General features: G+C 38.1%; 1 protein-coding gene across 19 annotated transcripts in view; it reads right to left on the minus strand.

The window, feature by feature from the left end:
• The window catches only part of SPDL1 (spindle apparatus coiled-coil protein 1), a 32,117-nt gene that overhangs the window by 11,444 nt on the left and 4,063 nt on the right, over nucleotides 1-16,610 (minus strand). For 10 of the 19 annotated variants that reach the window (XR_014062237.1, XR_014062236.1, XM_081520681.1 and 7 more), the window contains exons 2-8: nucleotides 14,129-14,304; nucleotides 12,427-12,603; nucleotides 8,234-8,428; nucleotides 5,777-5,926; nucleotides 5,578-5,676; nucleotides 5,390-5,500; nucleotides 1,842-1,982 (exon numbers count right to left, since the gene is read on the minus strand). Coding sequence is in view for 17 of the 19 variants with exons in the window: in XM_081520681.1 (XP_081376807.1) it covers nucleotides 1,842-1,982; nucleotides 5,390-5,500; nucleotides 5,578-5,676; nucleotides 5,777-5,926; nucleotides 8,234-8,428; nucleotides 12,427-12,603; nucleotides 14,129-14,287 (1,032 nt within the window). In the remaining 2 variants the exon portion in view is untranslated. The remainder of the gene's footprint in view (nucleotides 1-1,841; nucleotides 1,983-5,389; nucleotides 5,501-5,577; nucleotides 5,677-5,776; nucleotides 5,927-8,233; nucleotides 8,429-12,426; nucleotides 12,604-14,128; nucleotides 14,305-16,610) is intronic. The other 9 variants (XM_081520677.1, XM_081520682.1, XM_081520673.1 and 6 more) reach the window with 1 other exon arrangement.

Consider the following 16,610-nt stretch of genomic DNA (forward strand, 5'->3'; position numbering starts at 1 on the left):
ACATTCCTAAACATGCATATAACACATACATAAATACACTAAATATATGGACATAGACTTCCAGTTCTGTTTGCTAAAAGAATCCAGAAGTGATGACATTTCAGTAGCAATAAGCACATCCAGTGCCCAGATCTTGGTTTCTAAGTGACCTTCTTCATTTAAAGGAAACTACGTTCCTTGTAGAAATGTTGATTCCAAGGCTAGGAATATTTTGTTGTGCCAGAGTAAAGCAGTACTCCCACTGGCCAAATCTGGGACGGAGTAAGTAAGGAAGTTATGGACTACAATCCATAGGATAAAATAAGAATTCATGAGACTATATAATAAATGAGGAGAAAAGCTCTTTCTAATTCATTATTCTAACTGAAATTATCATTTGGCAATTATCACAGTAATACCTGTTTCAGGCAAGAATCATCAATGGATGTTCAAGTATAAGGGGAAATAGATATATATCTGGCCTAAGTAACTCCCTATGAAATGTTTAAGGTTAATATCACCTATTACAGTACAAACAGACATCATGTGCCATCTGATGTGACATACTGAGAAAGTATAATAATACTCCTGGAGTATTCCCCTCAAAAATACATTGTTGTTGTTCAGTCTCTAAGTCATGCCCGACTCTTTGCAACCCCATGGACTGCAGCATGCCAGGCTTCCCTGTTCTTCACTATCTGCTTGAGTGTGCTCCAACTCATGTCCATTGAATTGGTGATGCCATCCAACCATCTCATCCACAGTCACCTTCTTCTCCTCCTGCCTTCAATGTTTTCTAACTTTAATGAAATGGACCTTTAGAGTCTTCAAAGAGATTTGACAATTAAATACAACACATGATCACAGATTGGACCCTAGAAAGGAAAGCATTTGGTCATTTTTGTTTTCCAGGAAGGACATTAGTGGTAATTCCTAAAATGTAAAAGGCAGCTCAGCTAAAACTTTGTATCAATGGTAGTTTCCTGATTTGATCATTGTACTGTGGTTATGTAAAAGATAAAACTTCCACAGTGAGTAACAACTTAAGGGTAAAGGGGTATCTGCTTCACAACTTAATCTGAAATGTTTCAGATAAAAATGTATATACATGGAGAGAGAGAGAAAATGAAAATGCAAATGTGGTGAAACTGACAACTGGGCAGTCTGGGTGATGGGGATGCGGTAATAATTTCACAACTTTCCTGGGGGTTTGAATTTCAAAAATTTTGTAATAGTTTACTAAAGACTTGTATGAATTCCAGTTGCCACATAATACTGGAATGTGACAAAAATCTTACTCGGCATTCATCAAAAAATAGAGGTAGAAAGCACCAAAAAAGAATTAATTACTGGTAACACTTGACAGGAGGAACAAATCTCATTGACATAATGTTGAGTGGAAGACAGAAACAAGAGTGTGTAATGAATGGTTTCATTTATATGAAGTTCAAGAGTATTTGTACATGTAAAAGCTGGTACAAAGTTAGAAGGTGGGAGTACTCACTCAAAAGGGACATGGCAGAACTTTTCTGGAATGCTAGAAGTATTCCATACCATGAGCTGGGTAATAATTTAAGGGGTATATGTATGTAGAACTCACTGAGTTGTATACCTAAGATATGGGCACTTTGAGTATAAATTAGTTAAAATTTACAATAACAACAACAAATATGGCGGCTCTATTAAAAGAAGTAGTCCAAACCACTGAAAAGCAAAAGGAAACTGCAAGAAGAAATGAAATATTGGTAAATCTCAATGGAAACTATAGATTAATTACATAATAAAGAAACCCATTCAAGTTAAAAGTAGCAAGATATTCAAACAAAAAACTGCTATGTTTTTTAAAAGGTGTTTACACATACCTTAAATTTCTCCAGATTCCTAATTTCACCTAAGAGATGTTTAATTTCACCATTCTTCTGCTCCAACATGGCAAGCAATCGTTCCTGCTGTTCAAATTCAGCTTGAGATCCTTTCATTTGTAGCAATGTAGCGATCTGCAACTAGGAAAAAAAAAAAAAAAATTCTCCCCCATAAAATTGAGTGGGGGAGAAGATTCTGATAACTATATTTTTGATACAATTCATATTTTGTACTATACTACTTTGGCTTCATTTTAGAAGCTAAACAAATTAGCTGTGTCTAGTTTAATACTCTAATAATTTGAAAATATTTATTTCAGAAAGCCTAGTTACAGACATAACTCTTCAGTACTTATTTTGACTACTTATGAACTGGGATCTGAAGTCCATAACAATTCTCTGTACTTCTGTGAAACATAGTTGAACTGCACGGCTGTGGTCCAGAAGTCATCAGCTAAGTGGTAAAGAAGCCTGGTGGAAGGCTGCACTGTACTCACCATACGCACTCTCATTAAAGGGTCTGGTGCAGTTTCTCAAAAATTTTAATGAAATTCAGTAGTATTCAGTGGGGGAAATTATTAAGCTACTCACATTCACAAATGTGAGTTTTACAAAGGACAAGGATGGAAAGCAAAGGTAAAGGGCAATCTAAGGATCTTGAAGCAAACTTCAATATAAAGTTATTTTTTTATGAGCAGCAATCAACCTACCTAATTGTGACTCCATCTAAACTTGGAGTTGCACAGCAATCACAAGGAAATTAGCTAAAACCTAAACCTAGCGTTCTTTTCTGCCTTTGGAAATTTCTGCAGTTCTAAAAAAGTGTCAATTAGTTTAAATACATTTTTGAGTACAGCAATGATATGAAGTTGCAGCTACGGTAATAAGTAAGAGCCAGAGATGACATTTAACATTTTTAAGGATCCACTTTTTGCTCCTGCTTCATACTGGAAGCTAGACACATCGATCCCCCCAAAATTCAGAATGCTACCTGTGTCTAAAGATAGTTTGGGATAGCAGAACAGTGAGAGATTAATAACAATAGCCCAACAAATACAAAAAGAAAACAAAGAGCAAATATGAGAAAATTTACAAAGAAATAATTCCCAGATAGGGGAGAGCTGAGGTAAACCAGACAGCACAACTGAAATCCTCAGAAATAAAAGACATAGTTGTTGTCTATTAAGTCAGCACTTTTCTATTTGCCAAACATGTAAGCATGTTGCTGTGCCTTCATTTAACTCCAGGACAACTCTTCAGTTCAGTTCAGTCGCTCAGTCATGTCCGACTCTTTGTGACCCCACGAACCGCAGCACGCCAGGCCTCCCTGTCCATCACCAACTCCCGGAGTCCACCCAAACCCATGTCCATTGAGTCAATGATGCCATCCAACCATCTCATCCTCTGTCATCCCCTTCTCCTCCTGCCCTCAATCCTTCCCAGCATCAGGGTCTTTTCCAATGAGTCAGCTCTTCGCATCAGGTGGCCAAAGTATCGGAGTTTCAGCTTCAACATCAGTCCTTCCAATGAACGTACAGGACTGATCTCCTTTAGGATGGACTGGTTGGATCTCCTTGCAGTCCAAGGGACTCTCAAGAGTCTTCTCCAACACCACAGTTCAAAAGCATCAATTCTTCAGCACTCAGCTTTCTTAACAGTCCAACTCTCACATCCATACATGACCACTGGAAAAACCATAGCCTTGACTAGATGGACCTTTGTTGGCAAAATGATGTCTCTACTTTTTAATATGCTGTCTAGATTGGTCATACCTTTCCTTCCAAGGAGTAAGCATCTTTTAATTTCATTGCTGCAATCACCATCTGCAGTGATTTTGGGGCCCCCAAAAATAAAGTCTGACACTGTTTCCACTATTTCCCCATCTATTTCCCATGAAGTGATGGGACCAGATGCCATGATCTTAGTTTTCTGAATGTTGAACTTTAAGCCAACTTTTTCACTCTCCTCTTTCACTTTCATCAAGAGGCTCTTTAGTTCTTCTTCACTTTCTGCCATAAAGGTGGTGTCATCTGCATATCTGAGGTTATTGATATTTCTCCCGGCAATCTAAGCTTGTGCTTCCTCCAGCCCAGTGTTTCTCATGATGTACTCTGCATATAAGTTAAATAAGCAGGGTGATAATATACAGCCTTGACGTACTCCTTTTCCTATTTGGAACCAGTCTGTTGTTCCATGTCCAGTTCTAACTGTTGCTTCCTGACTTGCATACAGGTTTCTCAAGAGGCAGGTCAGGTGGTCTGGTATGCCCATCTCTTTAAGAATTTTCCACAGTTTATTGTGATCCACACAGTTAAAGGCTTTGGCACAGTCAATAAAGCAGAAATAGATGTTTTTCTGGAACTCTCTTGCTTTTTCGATGATCCAGCGGATGTTGGCAATTTGATCTCTGGTTCCTCTGCCTTTTCTAAAACCAGCTTGAACATCTGGAAGTTCACGGTTCACATATTGCTGAAGCCTGGCTTGGAGACTCTTAAGCATTACTTTACTAGCATGTGAGATGAGTATAATTGTGCGGTAGTTTGAGCATTCTTTGGCATTGCCTTTCTTTGGGATTGGAATGAAAACTGACCTTTTCCAGTCCTGTGGCCACTGCTGAGTTTTCCAAATTTGCTGCACTTTCACAGCATTATCTTTTACTATTTGAAATAGCTCAACTGGAATTCCATCACCTCCACTAGCTTTGTTCGTAAGGACAACTCTTAAGAGTTAAGTTCAATCATCTCTATTTTACAAATGAGGTGACTAATGCTCTGAAAAATAAACATACTTGTCCAAAGTCACACAGCTAACAGGTGAGACTAGGATTCAATCCAAAGTTCACCTGATGCCAAAGATTAATCACTGATCTTTCCTATTTTTTTGGTAAATCTCATCATCCTTAAAAGAGGCAGGAAATCTTACAGACTTCTATTAAGCGTTACCACTTCAGGAGCATTAGGCACAACAGATCAGGGATCAGGAGTCTAAGGGTTGGCACAATACTGGAATCTAATTTCCACATGCTTTTCTGTTACCAGCTGTTTGACAAAGATGACGCCCAACAAACCTTAAAATTAAAAGGGCTTATATGCTTGACTTGAGAAATTGCAAGGAAAGGAAATTCAGTCTATAAATAAGCCTTTGTGGGAGAACTGAAGAATGGTGAGAGAGCTAGTTTTAGTTGAAGCAGAAATTTCAGGGCTACCCTCAGAAAGAAACCAGGCCAACAGTAGGACAGAAAAATGTTTTAATACTTGATTTTTCCCATTACAAAGAAAGAGCGATTGGCAAGGCTACTGAGTAAGAATTAAAAAGTCAAGGCTAGTGCGTAATTATTAAAAACTCAATCAATCCATGGATGCTATATATACCACTAAAATCTACACAGAATTAATTGTTTTTAAATAAAATATAAAAGGGATCTTTCATTCAATTAAAAAATTTTTTTCTAAGGTCACGCAGTTCTAGAAATCATCATGTAAGTATATTCCTTGTACAAGAAATACTGGTACCAAATAAGGTTTAATAAATCTTATAATAATTCTTACCTTCATTCTTTGCATCTGTTCTCTATTAAATGCATTTTGCTTCTTTAGTGACTGATACTTGACTTTCATGCTGATAAGCTGACGTTCCATTGCTGCCCTTCGATCCTCCACCTAGAAAATAGTAACATGTTTAATTATGCTTTTATTAAGTGAAAGGCCAATTTAATCAATGGAATATTTGTATGTACCTCTGCAAACAAAGAGTTGCCTTTACTGTTAGGGTCCCAGGCTTGCTGGAGGGCCTGGTCTAGCTGCACCTGAAGGTCCTGATTCGCTACACGAGCTTTCTAAATTCAAAAGAGAAAACAACTCAGCTACTCGAGATAAGATTGGCAAGAAAACAATTTATATAAATTGGAAAAGATGGGATCACTATAATCACAATACCTCTAAGGCATTAGAGTAAGAAGCTGCTTCTTTCTCACGCTCTTCTTTTTCCCCTTTAAGCCGGTCTACCTGGCGCATTAAATTAGCATTAAGAAGTTCGAGTTGTTCTTGTCTGTACTGTAGTTCATTCACTTCTTCTTGGAGGGTGGTCTATTAAACAAGAATTGAAAAAGAAGAAACTCTTGAATAATCCTTCAGTTAGCAGCTGTCAGCTTATCTATCAGCAGAGGTTAACACTCAAAACCAAAACTAATAACTAGTGAAAGATTATTAAAGTGCATAATAAAGAAAACAGCAAAATTCTGTAAAGCAATTATCCTTCTATAAAAAAAAATTTAAAAAACACACAAAAAATTTTTTTAATTACTAACTTTTTAAAAAACTGATCAAATAAAAGGCTCTAGAGACTGTCTTTCTTTTCTACGAATTTAAAACTTTCATTTTTAAGTTAACTTTAGCTTACAGTGAAACAAATTATATTCATATATCAACTTCCACTGTATGGATCACAGCAAACTCTGGAAAGGGGTACCAGACCACCTTACCTGCCTCCTGAGAAACCTGTATGCAGGTCAAGAAGCAGCAATTAGAACCGGACATGGAATAGATGGGTTTAAAATGTCAAAATTAGTAAGTCAAGGCTGTATATCGTCACACTGCTTATTTAACTTATATGCCGAGTACACCATTTGAAATTCCAGGCTGAATGAATCACAAGCTGGAATCAAGATTGCCAGGAAAAATATCAACAACCTCAGATATGCAGATGATACCACTCTAATGGCAGAAAGTGAAGAGGAACTGAAGAGCCCCCTGATGAAGGTGAAAAAGCAGAGTGAAAAAGTTGGCTTAAAACTCAACATTCAAAAAACAAAGATCATGGCATCTGGTCCCATCACTTCATGGCAAATAGATGGGGGAAAAGTGGAAACAGTGGCAGATTTTATTTTCTTGGGCTGCAAAATCACTGCAGATAGTGACTGTAGCTATGAAATTAAAAGATGCTTGCCCCTTGGAAGGAAAGCTATGACAAACCAAGACAGTATATTAAAAAGCAGAGACGTTATTTTGCCAACAGAGGTCCATATAATCGAAGCTATGGTTTTTCCAGTAGTCATGTACAGATATGAGAGTTGGACCATAAAGAAGGCTGAGTGCCAAAAAATTGATGCATTTGAACTGTGGTATTGGAGAAGACTCTTCAGAGTCCCTTGGACAGCAAGGAAATCAAACCAGTCAATCCTAAAGGAAATCATTGGAGGAACTGAAGCTGAAGCTCCAAAACTTTGCACACCTGCCACAAAGAGCTGACTCACTGGAAAAGACCCTGATGCTGAGAAAGACTGAGGGCAGGAGGAGAAGGGGGTGACCAAGAATGAGATGGTTGGGTGGCATTACTGACTCAATGGACATAAGTTTGAGCAAATGCTGGAGACAGTGAAGGACAGGTGTTAGGGAAACTAAATGGTCTTGTTTCGGCTTCAGGGACAAAGCCGAGCAGGCCCCTGACCTCGAGTCTGGCCTGCCCGGACACTGCCCTGACCGTGAGTGCCTGCCTGCTGGGAGTGCAAGGTGTGCAGCGCCACAGGTAAGACGGGGAAGAATTCTGAGACTGTCCAGACCTTGGAGGGGCCCTGGCCAACCAAGCCCCAGGCATAACAACATTCCAAGTTTTACAAGACAAAACAAACAGCATTAACATGAAACCAGGCTTGCAACTTGGTCACAGACTGATGATTATACCAGTTTTTGTCCTGGGATTATAAGCAGGAACCCTGAACTGCAATTTTTTGAAGTCTAACCCAAGGAGCAGACATGTTGCCTGGGACCTTGGGACAACTGGGACCCCAGATGTGCTCTGACACGGGACTTCCCAGCACTGTTTGAGTCTGGATGTTGGTCAAAACCCAATTTGGTGACGTATCGTCTGTTCAATTTCTCTTTTCTTTCAATGTTAGTATATTGAAAGTAAGCTAGATAATTCTCTAATAAATATTTGTATTATTTGTATAGAACAAGTGGCTTAGTTTGTTAACACATCCTTTGAACCTGAGACAAAGGTGAAAACTTTCAGTATAACAAGAGGGTGCTGCAGTTCATGGGGTCGCAACAGTCAGACACGACTGAGCAGCTGAACAACAAATCAACTTCTGCCGGACCAACTTTTGTATTGGGCTTTTATGACACAAACTAGGATCAGAATAAATGTCTAAATTCCTCCAGAGGTTCCATTAATCTAAAAGTAAAGTCTGCCTTACATAATCATGTAACCTAAAGCTTTACATTATTTGAAGGAATCCATCTAAAAACTCTGTAAAACATTTTTTAATTAGATCAAAGTTAGGCCAAAAAATATTTCAGTCTTAAAAGTAGCTCATAAGGACTATTACAAAAACATGAAAAATATACAGCCAGAAAAAGGAGAAAACTCCATAATACACATGCCATAAAAATTACCTTCACATTTTCCATTTCAGTCAGCTCAATTTGAAGAGTCAGCATTTCTGAAGACATACTTTCATGTACACGTTCAGACATTATTTGCATTTCCTTTGATTTACTAGAAAGGAGTTCCTGCTGATGATCCACTTTGTGCTTCAGCTGCTTTTCACTTAGCCGAGCTTCATCTAACTCAGCTTTCAGTGTTTCTAACTAAAAAAAGAAAATTCACAATCTTATTTAGTAAAAGGTAGCAAAGGTCATCAGAACATACAATTGCAGTACAAACTGTTCTGGTACCTTCAGGATAACTGTTTTGGAAGGCAATCATGCTGAACAAAATTATTTAACCCCTTTTCCAAAAATGCAACATTGCTTCAGTCTTGGAAAACTAATACATGCATACCTTGTCTTACTGCATTTTGCTTAGTTGTACCTCCCAGACACTACATTTTTTTCACACTTGGAAGTCTGTGGCAATCCTGAGCCAAGCAAGTCTACCAAGCAAGTTTTTCCAATAGCATTTGCTCACTTCTTGTTTCTGTGCCATATTTTGGTAATTCTCACAATCTTTCAAACTTTCTTCATTATTTTATTTGTTATAATGATCTGTGATCAGTGATCTTTGATGTTACCATTGTAAATGCTTTGGGGCACCACAAACCACACTCCTGTAAGAGGGTGAATTTAATTGATAAATGTTATGTACGCTGACTGCTCCACTGAAAGGTCATTCCTATCTCTCTTCCTCTCCTAGGGTTTTCCTATTCTGAGACACAACAATATGAAATTAGGCCAATTACCAACCCTACAATGGCCTCTGAGTGTTCACATCTCCCACTTTAAATCAAAAAATAGAAATGATTATGCTTAGTGACAAAAGGCATATTGAGAGCTGAGACAGGCCGAAAGCTAGGCCTCTTGGGTCAGTTAACCAAGTTGTGAATTGAGAGGAAATGGTCTTCAAGGAAGTTAGAATTGCTACTCTAGTGGACACACAAATGATAAGGAAGCTGAAGAGTTTAGTGCTGATATGGAGAAAATTTTAGAGGTCTAGACAGCAGATCAAACCAGACACAACATTCCCTCAAGCCAAAGTCTAATACAAACTGTCTTCAATTTTATGATGGTTGAGAGGTGGGGGGAAGGTGCAGAAGACAATTTTGAGGCTAACAGAGGTTGGTTCAGGAAGTTTAAGAAAAGAAGTTGAAGCCAATGCTCACTGACCTTTCTGGAAATCCTAGGGCCCCTAAAAATTATTCAATCTACTCCGCTTGTGCTCTATAAATGGAACAACACCTGGCTGACAGCGCATGTTTACAACATGGTTTACTGAATATCTGAAGTCTACTATTGAGACCTACTGCTCAGAAAAAAGATTCCTTTCAAAATATTACTGCTCACTGAAAATGCACCTGGTCACCAAAGTGAGGCGTAGGAGACTCAGGCTGTTTTCATGCCTGGTAACACAGAGCCACTCTGCAGCCTATAGGATCAGGAGTAATTTTTGACTATTAAGTCTTACTACTTAACTGCTGCAATTTCATGATGAAATGTTAATAGATGAGGAGTTGCTTTTGATGGATGAACAAAGAGAGTGGTTCCAAGATGGAATCTGCCCTTGGTGAAGATGCTGTGAAGACTGCTGAAATGACAACAAAGGATTTAGAATAAGACATAAACTAAGTTGACAAAGTAGTGACAGAGTTTGAGACTGGGCTTCCCAGGTGGCACTAGCAGTAAAGAATCCACCTGCCCATGCAGGAGAGGGTGGGTTTGATCCCTGAATTGGGAAGGTCCCCTGAAGGAGGAAATGGCAACCAACTCCAGTATTCTTGCCTGGGAAATCCCACGGACAGAGGAGCCTTGCAGACTATAGTCCATGGGGTCTGAGGCACAAAGGCTGGACACTACTGAGCATCTGAGCAGCAGCAGCAGAGGTTGAGACAATTGGGTCCAATTTTGAAATAAGTTCTACTGTGGATAAAATGCTATCAAACAGCTTTGATGCTACAGAGAAACTGCTCATGAAAGGAACAGTCAATTGATATTGTTGACTTATTTTAAGAGATTGCCACAGCCAACCCAACCTTCAACAACCACTGCCCTGATCAGTCAGCAGCCATCAATGCAGATGAAAAAAAAAAGATGACTTTTTTTTTTGAAGTCTCAGATCATGGTCAGTATTTTCAAGCAATAAGATATTTTAAAATTAAGGTGTACACACTGTTGTTTTTAGACCCAAAGCTATTGCACACTTTAAAAGACTACTTTGCAAACTAAAAAATTCATGTGACTAACTTTATTGCAGTGGTCCGGAACTTTCCCTGCAGTATCTCAGAGGTCTGCCTGTATGCATCACAGCTTAAAGGGGACAAAATGACAGCAGGAGGATGGAGCTTTAGGGTCAGGTCGAGGTTTAACCTGTCTCACATTCCTCAAATGTAAGACTACAAGTGACCCGACCTGCATTACTGTGTGGCTCTCAACCGAGATTGGGTGGGTAAAACCTTCAGCATCACATCTAACATTCACTAAATGGTTTGTTGTTAATAAAAGTCTTTTACTTGATGTCCTGAGTTACCATTACCATCTATATTGAATTATATTGAATAGAGTCTCAACATTCCTAGAATATATCCTGATATTTGTTTACTATTTAAAAAATAAGAGACTTCTATTTTGATTTCTTTTCCCCTTTCAATTTTATCATGTAAATTAAAATTTCAGCTGATTGATGTATGTTGAAATGTGTATATCCTTCTGAAAAACATCACTAAATGTCTCAAACTTATTGTATGATGCGATGACTGGGGTTTCCTATTTGGCCAAAGCTACACATCTTTTAATAGGCAGTGACATGCCTTGTTTTATAAGCATACAAATCATCCTTACACGTAATCAGAGTAGGTCTGGACTCCTGGCCAAGTTGGCCGCCATGTGGAAAATGAATGGCATGATGGCAATAAAGGAAACGGGCTGCCTGGGCAGTAGTGGAGAGATGATGGTGAGCTGGACTACAGAGAGGCGGAGACAGACATTTTGTAGCTCAAGTTCTTAAGAGCTTGTTGATGGATTAAATGTGAGAAATAAGTAAAAGAAAGATGGCAAGTAAAACTCCAAATTATTGGCACAAGTAATCTGAGAACATAAGTAAGGCTGAAAATATTTTTTGAATGATTTAGTCTTTACCAAAAAGCCATCTCTATAACTGGCCTTACTTTAGACTCAATATTTCCTACATTACTCTTTTTTTGTTTAGGTATTGAAAGTTATTGCTAAACTGAAAATATCCATGGGGAAGGAAAAAAGCATCCATATCAGTTATTGGTGTCTCAACTTGCGTCGCTTCAGACAAGCTGGATTATTACTTGTCAGAGTGGTAAGCAAGATGGTTCTAAGTACTGCATGAAAGCACATTTTGATAGTTATATTTTATTGCATATTAGGAAAAAAAAATAACCAGCTCAAACATAGTATATTTCATTGATACTGTTACTTAAAATTAGAGAACATTTAAAAGGGAGTCAGTTTAATGAGAATTAACTAACAGCATAGGTGGTACAGATATATAAAAATCTTAAAGGTGCTACATGAAACACAATGAAACAGGCTTTGAAATAAGAGAACCAAATTTTGAGTGACACTCTCTAGCTCTATAATCTTGTCCAACTTTACTCAATCTGTTTAAACATTGGGTCTTCTCATGTTATATGGACATAATAATCGTACCTCCCTTAAGGAGTTGTGTACAAACTGGATCATATGTATTTGTTTATCTTCAATAAACAAACTGTAAAATACATTTTATAGTTGCAAAATGTACAACTCTAATGTACATTAATTTACCAAAAACTATTGGTTTCTTTGTGGAATTATAAAGTGTACCACAAGGCTAGGAAACTAGTCTTTCTGAAAAGGGACCAGTATCCTAAGCATGCTAAAGGAAGCCATGCTGATCAGAGCTAAAACGCCTTAAAATCAGTTGCTAAAATTAAATAATTCAATTTAACTACTAAAATGTTATTTAAACAAATCGCTAAGGTAAACCACTGTTTCTCAGCATTCCTACTTCTCACATTAAGATGAGGGAACACCTCATCTCAGCTATTTTGCATAGATGGTGTTAAGAAAATCTTTCATCATCTAAAGTTTACCAATGGTTGCCTGAGCATGAAATACTTCTGTTCCAAAATACGCAGATACCAAACCTTATGTTTTAGTTCATTCACTTCCTGCCCGTGGCTTCTGCTCAGCGTTTCTTGTAATTGCTCCAGATGCATTCTTTGTTGTTGTTTAATAGTTTCACATTCAGAGCTCAAACTTTCTAACATTCGACTCTTGAGCTCAACTTCTCTCTGAAGAGTGTATTTTTCTTGCTCATAGCTCTGAAAACAGATTCAATTATAATTCAGTTACATAAAAATAACTTAAAGCTATCACATATAAGTAGTTTTCATCTTTGACTGAATCATTCCTGTTTCACACATTTGCTGCTTTCTAAGTAACAACCACATGTTAAATCTGGAATAACTATAGCTAGTATTAATGTAAAAAAAACCCTTAGAGGTGACTTGAGACTAAATTAAAGTTCATGCTGGGGATACGGTAATTGCTTCTATGTCCTGCCAAAGAAGTAAAAAGCGATCTATGGCTGTCAAGTCATCTCTACTAGGAAAAAAAAAAAAAAAGTAATAGCACTTAAGTTTTCCTAGTGAGAATTATTTGGTTTGATGACAATATTCTCTACCTGTAGCTCTAAGTAAAATGAAGAAAAGGGCATTAGCTCAACCTCGTCAACAAGCTTTAAAAAGTAAGAGAAAATTAGATTTAAAAGGAAAAAAATAAGGATGGTCATTAGTTTTTTTAACTGCTATGTTTAAATTTGGAGATCAAAGTTTAAATACATTACTGAGCATTTTCTAAGTAAAACTGATTTATTCATTCTTTTAATGAAAGCGTGTCAGGTATTAGGGATGCAGCCGTGAACAAGAGAGACAAAATTCCCCTCTCTCATGTCATGTCTCTCATGACGGTGGAGGACAAATAACTCAGAGGGAGGCAACAGCTCCTGTGGAGCCCATAAGGCAGGACTAGTAGAGCTAAGAACAACGGAAAGTAATTCATAAGATGAGGTCAAAGGTTGAAAGTGGTTAGATTACATGGAGATCTACAAACCCAGGGAGGGAACTCAGTTTTTGTTGTAAATAAAACTGGAAGCTGCTCCGTGCTTGCAGCAGAGCTGTGACATGATCTTTTATATGCTCCTCAATGACTGCCTGGCTGATGTGAATGGTGTGAATGGCAATCTGGGAGGCAGGCAACCAGTCAGGAGGCTCTGCTAACCATCCAGGGGAGAGGTGATGGTGGTCTGAACTAGAGCAGCAGATGTTCTGTAGGCCAAGTTTTCAGAGCCTACCAGTGGATTAAATGTGGGAAATATGGGACACAAAGATATTGAGTAAAACTACTAGATTTTTGGCTCAAATAACTGGATAAATGTTATTATAGTTACTAAGTAAGGTAAAGAATTCTGCAAGAGCATGTTTGGTTAGTGGGCAAGGAATCAACTATTCTGTTTATGTTAAGTCTGAGATGACCATTAGTGGGCAACTGAATATAAAAGTCTAGACTTTAGGATAGAACTAAGGACTTGGTGTAGCATCAAGACAAACCAAAGTCTAAAATTCAATATGGAGTAAAGAAAGTGAACATATTTTTCAAACTCAAACACAGAGTCAGAAAAAAAATATTAGAGATTCATTTAGTTCATTTCCCTGCAGATGGGTGGGAATTAGACCTAAAATTTTCAAAAAAGAAAAATATTAAATTAATAATATTAATGACTGTTGGACAACAGCAATCTTCAGTGGCTAAGCACAAACAGGTGAACAGAGGAGTCTAGCATCCTACCTCAGTCAGGGTCATCATTTCATTACGGCATTTATCCAATTGATTCTGCAATTCATTCTGGCTCTCCACTAGTTGTAAACCATACTGTGCAGCTTTCAGTCGCTCTTCTTCAGTCTCTTTGAGTTTGCATCGAAGATCTGCTATTACATCTGCCTCCATGATTTTTTCCCTGTCTACTGTAAATAGAAGAAATAAAAGTATCTAAACTTAAACAAAAAACTTCATGTCACTAACAAAAGACACAAGTGTGTTGTGTGTGTATGTATACACTCAATAGCACTGCCACATGAAAACACAGTATTAAAGATTTTCTCTTTGACTTTTAAATGGTCAAATTTGCATTCTTGTTATAAGAGTAAGGTCTGACCATTTTCTTACCCAATTTGAGAACAAACCAAATAGAGCAAAAAAAAAAAAAAAAAGACGAATACAATTTAATTTTGCTTCTAAGGAATGCAGTATTAGGAAACTATTCAGTTGCTGTGTGCTAAGCTTCCTTAAATGCTAAGGTAGGATGATCTCATGATTATATCACTATACAGGTAACCAAGTTAAAGAACAGTAAAAGAAATCAAGAAACTTTATAGTAGCATAACTTCTACTTAAATATAAAAAGGTACCTTTGAATAAGATTGATAAGGTAAGGACTAGCATGCCCACAAGTTTCCACAACAGTGTTAACTTCCTGAACACATTAAATTTGCCACATTAAATGTACTTTATTGAAAACAGACTCACTAGCATTTTGCTAGTTATTCATAAGAACACATGCAAAACAGACATCGTGTTTAGAGTAATTAAAGAACAACCTCATTCTAGATTTTCAAGCAAAGAATTAAACATTTAGAATTAAACATTTAATATAGAGCTCAACCTCACTAATCTGCTGCTGCTGCTGCTAAGTCGCTTCAGTCGTGTCTGACTCTGTGCAACCCCATAGACGGCAGCCCACCAGGCTCCCCCGTCCCTGGGATTCTCCAGGCAAGAACACTGGAGTGGGTTGCCATTTCCTTCTCCAATGCATGAAAGGGAAAAATGAAAGTGAAGTCGCTCAGTCGTGTTCGACTCTTAGCGACCCCATGGACTGTAGCCTACCAGGCCCCTCCGTCCATGGGATTCTCCAGGCAAGAGTACTGGAGTGAGGTGCCATTGCCTTCTCTACAACCTCACTCATCATCCTTCCCTAACTGGTTCCAGGCTCCTAGGCTAGACTTAAACTCAGCTTTGAATTCAAAGAGCAACAAGTCATTTTTAAGGTATTCTCCCATGTCTCTAGTCAATGGAGTCATTCATTCAACAAACATTTCTTCAGAGCCTATGCGCCAAGCTCCATTCTGGGCACTTCAGATACATCAAGCAGCGGTCAAATGGACCTCTAAAAGGCTCTTCTTTCATAAAACTTACCCTCCAGTAGGAGAAGACAAGCAATCATAATATAATAACTAAATGCATTAGAAAGTGGAAATGGAAAAAAATAAAACAGGATAAGTGAGCTTGGAAGAAGTCGCTGTATTCTAACTAGGAAATTAAAAATGTGTTGAATGGGGAGCCCCTCAGGTGACTTCTGAACAAAGCTTTGCAGAGAATCAGAGAATTAGCCACTAATTAGCCATTAGGGAAAGCATGTTCTGGGTAGAAGGGTAGCAATACAGTGGAAGAAGTCCAAAGAATGAACAAGACAGAATATAGGTCAGAGGAGATAACAGAGGAGAATATGGAGATCAGGCCATTGTAAACAAAAACTTTGGCTTCTACTCTGGGTGAAATGGGAAGTCACCGCAAAGTCTGGAGTAGAGATACGCTACGTTTAAAAGGATCATTTTGGCTGATACGCTGAATAGTTGGGAGGGAAGCAAGTTGAAAGCAGAAAAATCAGGTGGGATGACCACTCATACCAGAGTGGCTGCCACAGAAGGTGATGAGATTTAACATATATTCTGAAGGCAAAGCCAACGTGATTTTCTGACAAATGGAATGTGGGATGTGTGAAAGAGAATTTTAAAAGGCCTCCAAAGCTTCTGGCTGAGCAACTAGTAGAATAGATTTGCCAATAACTGACACATCAAAAACTGTGGGTAGAGGTGTTTTGGAAAGAAAATGAGAGGTTTAAGTTTTAAAACATGAGATAAGTCAAGCAAGTAACAGCTGTAAGAGTAAGAGAAGGGTATAAGCTGGAGGTATAAATTTTGGAGTTATTAGCATAAATTTTTGAGCTTTGTGTTCATCAAAGTATGAACATAATTAAAGAGAAGAGAGCAAAGGACGGAGCCCCATTATGAGGTGGGAAAGAAGACAGCAAAGGATACTCAAGCACGTGCTGTCTCGGAACTCAATAAACAAACATGTATTAAGGAGGTAGATGATAAACTGCACCAAATGCTAAACCAAATATGGTGAACACTGAGGACTGGCCATTGGATTTAAATTCACAGAGGTCAACTAGAAGATGACCCCAAGAATAGTTTTGATTGGGAGACTGGGA

Source organism: Giraffa tippelskirchi, chromosome 8, assembly GCF_054371585.1.
Source record: "Giraffa tippelskirchi isolate mGirTip1 chromosome 8, T2T-mGirTip1v1.2.pri, whole genome shotgun sequence".
Lineage (NCBI taxonomy): Eukaryota > Metazoa > Chordata > Mammalia > Artiodactyla > Giraffidae > Giraffa > Giraffa tippelskirchi.